The sequence below is a fragment of the Alosa alosa genome, chromosome 8 (genome assembly GCF_017589495.1).
Source record: "Alosa alosa isolate M-15738 ecotype Scorff River chromosome 8, AALO_Geno_1.1, whole genome shotgun sequence".
Classification (NCBI taxonomy): domain Eukaryota; kingdom Metazoa; phylum Chordata; class Actinopteri; order Clupeiformes; family Clupeidae; genus Alosa; species Alosa alosa.
Window position 1 is genome coordinate 5,087,756 of NC_063196.1, and position 5,913 is coordinate 5,093,668.

Genomic DNA, 5,913 nt, shown 5'->3' on the forward strand with positions numbered 1-5,913 from the left:
TGGAACAAACCTTCAGATATAATGTCAAAACAAACTTCAGATATAATGTCCAAAAATGACAAAAAACTACAAGAAACACTTACCTCATCTTCTTAAGGTGTCACAGAATAAGAATATGTAAATAACTCAATTTTGACAAAAATGTCAGATAGAACCTTATAATTCTAAGGGGATGATGTGCATAAACAGATATTCACACACACACACATACATTCACAGTAATCATCATACGTATGACACACACAGTAGATATATGTAAGCATGCATGCACATGCACACACACAGGCACACCCACAAGCACATGCACGCACGCGCGCACACACGTACACGCACACATGCACACAATTCAACAATTTCTCAGAATAGGCAAGATGGTGGTGGGGTTGTATAATGTATTTTACATGTGAAATCTATGAACTAATCATGTTTTGGTACTTGTTGTTTAGCAGATACCAGTGAGGATTGAGTCTGCATAATGCAATTCAGTGAGACAGTTAGAATCATATATGCCTTTCACCTTTTGTTTTTAGCCAGCAGCCAGACCAGCAGATACCCTGACTTTGCTGAATTACTGAAGCTAAGCAGGAACAAAGTAGGAAATTAACACAATTTGATAAACGTGACTTATTTTTGTGGAAAAAATGTGCCGGACTGGGCGGCGGTCATATTTTGTACTGCTCTGCGGTACATCTAGGTATTTATTTATTTCAGCCAATATATATTCCCTGGACTTCTACAGCTTTTCATAATGTATGGTAGGTTAATTTTCACCATCTTTAATCCAAAAAAACTGTGTGAATAACGATAAACAATATGTACATGCCATACAAAAAACACAACACGAATGTTAACCATGTGCAAAAATGAACAAATGTATGTAAAATGACCAACCACTGTGGTGGCCATGAGAAAGCACTCTTGCCCTCTCTGTCCATGTCTCATTTAAGGTCCTTGTCATGTCCAATCCAGTGGGCCTTCTTCAGTTAGCTAAAATGTCCAACAGGAAAATGCATTAAAGTTGTGTAGACCCATACGAACTAAAGGACACCACCAAGCCAGACCACCCTTCTCTTCGCTAATGGAAAACCTGCCCACCGCGATTACACGGACCAGAAAACAGCTGAGGAGTCCCTAGGGACGCGCTCCACGGGATTAGGGGGCAGATCTAGTTTACAACAGAGGGTCACTGGACGTGGTAAATCCATTTTTTACAACGTGAAATGATGATTGCTTCAGGACCCCTGGCAGTCCCTCCATGTAAATGACTACTAATCGACCAGCGCTCCTTGAAGAGAAGGTCCTATATATCGAGGCAGGTTGTCCGCACCTGTGTTGTCCTGAAATAAAACTGCCCTGCTGTACATTTTTACCTTCACCAAAACAAGACATTTCTTATAGAGCATGTTTCAACAAGCAACAGTGACCCATGCCCGTTTAATTTTGATTGATGTTTCGGACGTTATATTTTGCTCTTTTATTACACCCCACGGATTCCATCATGTTGCCAAACGCCGATTTCCCATGGGACGCTCCCCCCATCGCTGACAGCATAGCTACCATCATGGCAATCCTATTTCCTGATATAATTGTTTTCTTCCCTGCGTGTAAGATCATGACACATTCAACCTCCGAACAGAATTATTTGATCGTACCAGGTTAATTAGAACATCAAACAGAAAAGTTTAAAGTAGTTGGAAAGTGATAGCCAGCTTTTTTTAAATATATAACATATCACTGTTTTCTAGTTAATTTCTCTCGACTTTTTCTAGTATCTGGTGTTTGATAGGACACATGTCAGCAAGCCATTGGAGGAATACTGTTTAGTGCCACCAACAACTACACCAGTCGCTTAAAATCGAGTTAGACACAGCCATATAACAACTGGACATTAATGGCTATATTTTGTTCGCAATTGCTGTCTGGTTATCTGAAACGACACCCCCTGTGTTCAAGTGATAAGATTATTATTGCAACTTCCGAGGTTAATGTCCACATTTCTGCGCTATGGCGCACATAAAGAAAAATAGACCATCACCTCAATTAACTATTGTGTTCAAGTGACTCCCTGATAGACTCCTCGTCTCGAGAACAAAACCCACAGTGATCATGCTAGATGGCAGGTTTTCCTTTTATCTCAGGCGAGTGAAGCACGCATTAAAAGGAAGAAAACTGAAATAGTGTGGTCAGACCCTACATGATGGAGTTCACACAAAGGATACGTAAAGGTCGATTACCGAAGGCATGCTTTGATATTTCCAAAGAAAGAGAAAAAGGAGAGAAAGAAAGAGAGAGGAAAGTATAGACCTCATATCAAGAAGAAGAGGCGATGGCATAGAGACAGATGAGTTTAGATGGCATAGGCCTATAGGACGACTATTAGTCATTATCGACAGTTGATGAATAATTGATAAAATAATTTCACAGTCTTAGGGAGAGAATAGCAGAGAGACGGTGGAAAGCAAAGGGAGAGCTCTCGCCAAATCATTAAATGAGAGCTCGATTGAGCGTCACCGTACTTGTTGCTTTGTCTTTCAAAGGCAGAAGCTGACCGTCAGAGGTTTGTTTAAATTCATTCTTCAGGAGGCGTGCTTCCGAGTAATCACGTCCGCAACTGGGTCTTTCTGCATTGTCCATTTTACACATGGTTGCTGTATCAGCTCGACTGTGTTGGACGGGCAGACTAGTGCATAATTGAAAAGGCGTCGCGAACGCGCAGTTCACGGCAACGAGACGGATAAATGGAAAGCGGTAGAGGGAGGGCTCAGGAGTTGATGAGGTTCCTTTGCCGGGGTCTTGGAATGGTATCAGATTTGAAAGTGACTCAGGAAATCACAGAAGGGTTCCGAATTACGCTTGGCTCCAAAATAGCCGGATGGAATTTAAGGCTTACTGTCAGGACCACACCACTGCAGAAGTTCTTGGGAGGCATATGTCGTCTTTGAGGATAACTGAGTTAGGATATGAGAAGATAATCTGACAGTATACCACGGATTACATACTCATATGGCTGCACCAGGGGCTAAAGGGGATGAGACCACAGACCTCATATCTGTGGAACTGAGCCTGAGCGCTCTTCATTTGGACACAGATGCAATATTTGGACATACGAGCCATTTACAGAGACGAAAAGCTAAGGTATATCGCTTTTTCATGATCTTATAAACAGACACTTTTTAGTAGTCTACTATTGTGTTTGCCATGCGAATGCGTAAGCCACTTTCAGCACCTGGAAAAGCGCATACGTCTCAGCACAGGACGACGTGATACGGCACGAGAAATCAGTTTAGAGGCTACTTTATGAGAAGAATATGCTCCAGAAATGTTCTAGTAGCGTTCTGGTCATGGCCAGCAGTCTATTCCAAGGGGTTAGTTGAGACCTCTGAACTCCGAAAGTTGCATGGCCGGTGCCGTATAACGGTGCCGTGTTTGTTGCTTTGTAAAAGCGCATCGTTTACGTTACTCTTCGCGGCAAAAAATTGTTTTTTTTACCCTAGTTAAAAGACTGCGCAATGATAACGTGCCGACCATAACCATTTGCAGCAACAGTTGTTGCTCGTCCTGTTGCTCTAACAGCCTCAGTCTATTACTTGCACAGTTGTCATTCTATTTCATTCACAACTCGGATTTACTGTATTTATGATATTACTTGGTTTCTCTATCCAGCATGGAAAGTTTTCTGAACCTCCTCAAATTGTAACTCAAATTGTGTTCTTCATAACGGCCGTGTGGCGGCGCCAATGTAGCGGGAAGAATAAAGAGCTCGAAAGAAATGTCTGGTCTTACTATAACAGGTGTCATTGACGACGGCTTACAATGACCAGGTGAATGCATCTCAGCACCCTACAGAAATATATATGGGATAGGCTATCTATCTTTGCTTATGTTTAATGCTTAGCCATGTTTAGTGTTTATTTGTGGAAACCTTATTAGATGGCATTGACACCTACTTGTCTTTTTTATATTATGGATTCTGACAAAATGAATCAGTGTTCATTCAGACGTAGGCCAACATGGTGGCAATAATCATTTTTAACACATTTATTGAAATGAAACGCAACGTAGCTTCTCGGTCATGCCTGTCCAGCACGGTCATGCCTGTCACATTATTTACATGCTACATTTAGAATACAATGCCAAGCATTCAAAATGATCTAAAGTTGGTGTAAGGAGATCCATTTACACCAATGACTTCAGAGTGGCATTACTTAACAAAACAGATGGACACGTAATAGAGGTTAACGCTGCCAACTGCTTTGTTGAGGAATGCCGTTCTGATATTTAAGTTCACAACCACAGCAAAAAGAGATCTGAAATATTTTGGTATTATTTTTAGCTAACGTTTTAGCTCCAGTCAGATAAAATAAGCTGCGCTTGGCTTGGCTGTATTCTATGAAGTGGACATAAATGACTAAATCAGAGACGGAGCGCACAGCTGAGCTCCACCCCTCTATGACTGAACGGGACAGCCGACAAAGTTGGACGCTATAACTTAAATCCCCACGGTGTCAATGTCAGTGTGAGAGAGCAAGCATTAGCACCACAATGAGGATTACCTTGCCTTGTCTCAGCTGAGAGGACTACGTGAGAAAAATAAATCTGGAGTGTTTACCTGGCAGCGACTAATTAATTAGACTATAAATGAGGCGTCTATACTTCGAGACACAAGTTAGATTTAGCTGACAGTGTGGATTTACCAGACGCATCAAGCATGTACTCGTATCACTGGAACGCAAACCAAGCTCGCAATCCTGATTTCAGGAGGTTTACGGTGAGCATTGCATTATATGATTTCTTAATGCATGGAATCATGACGTTACAGGTGGAAAGAAACCAAACAAACTCCATACAGATGTTCCGCCTTCATTGAGGACCTAGAGAAACGTGTCAGTGGTGTTTCCATGCATTTGCCGAAATGTTATTAGATTGAACAAATACACATGAAGTCATGAGCACTGGCTATTTAACTCACAGATTGCCAAAGAATCACTAAAGTGCACGTAGAACTAATATCTACTCTGCGCTATGCTATTTGTTTTCTTGTCTTACATAAGGTTGTTGAGGGCTATTCAAGCAGAGAGGTCCCATTCTCCTCGGGTCTCAACCCTAGGAAGAGGCTTCACTCAGCGGAGGAAGTCAAATGCGGCAGCCGGCCAAACCCAGAGGGCGCGGGCTCCGTGTCCGTAACAGAGATAAGTCAGTCGGAGAGAAAAGACGACGGAGACACCCTTTGCCAGCGATGTCAGATCATCGCGTCCGAACTGAACAGGCAGGCGTTCACTTTGGCGGACCCTGGATCACTGAAGGTTGGCACCCGTCTTCACAACACCTTTGTAAACGACTTATACCCTAACCTCTCCAGTAGTAACAAGATTACACTCTTACTGTCTCTTTCCTTACTTTCTCCTTGATACACCTTGTGTTAGTCGGTTTACCACTCCCCCATAAAAGTTACTTCCCTCTATAAACAGTCCAAAACATCATTGCATCATTATATTACGGATAGTCCATGGATAGTAACAGTGCATCCTTATTGTAAGTGCACCAGGGTACTTTGGAGAATGGTATTCACTTTGCCATTGCTACAGCAAAGCCATAAAACTGTGGAGCCAGAGTCAGTGCTTGATGCTGACACAGTCGGACAGGTTTTTTATAACTGAGTTTAATGCTCAAAGAGCACTAATGTACCCATTGCTGGAAGATTTCTTGCCCACAGTGACAGCACTCTGCCCCTATCTTCTCATCCACAGAAGCAGAGCTTGTCTCCTCTGCTCATGTCTACAGTCCCCCTTGCGCTGTTGTGCATAGATGGGCCAGAATCTCTCAACTTAAAGTAACCTATCTTATTAACGGACAGAGATTTTCATTGTTGTATCAGCCCGTCAACTGTAAACAGGATAATGATGTAAATTAGGT

General features: G+C 42.3%; 1 protein-coding gene across 3 annotated transcripts in view; it reads left to right on the forward strand.

Annotated features, from left to right (window-relative positions):
- Positions 1-2,622: 2,622 nt before the first annotated feature.
- The window catches only part of kif26aa (kinesin family member 26Aa), a 90,314-nt gene continuing 87,023 nt past the window's right edge, over positions 2,623-5,913 (forward strand). Inside the window, exons 1-2 of one of the 3 annotated variants that reach the window (XM_048250395.1) lie at positions 2,623-3,135; positions 5,052-5,303. In XM_048250395.1, the coding sequence (XP_048106352.1) occupies positions 3,004-3,135; positions 5,052-5,303 (384 nt within the window). In that variant the 5' untranslated portion in view covers positions 2,623-3,003. Of the gene's footprint in view, positions 3,136-4,454; positions 4,769-5,051; positions 5,304-5,913 lie in introns of those variants that run through there. The other 2 variants (XM_048250396.1, XM_048250397.1) reach the window with 2 other exon arrangements.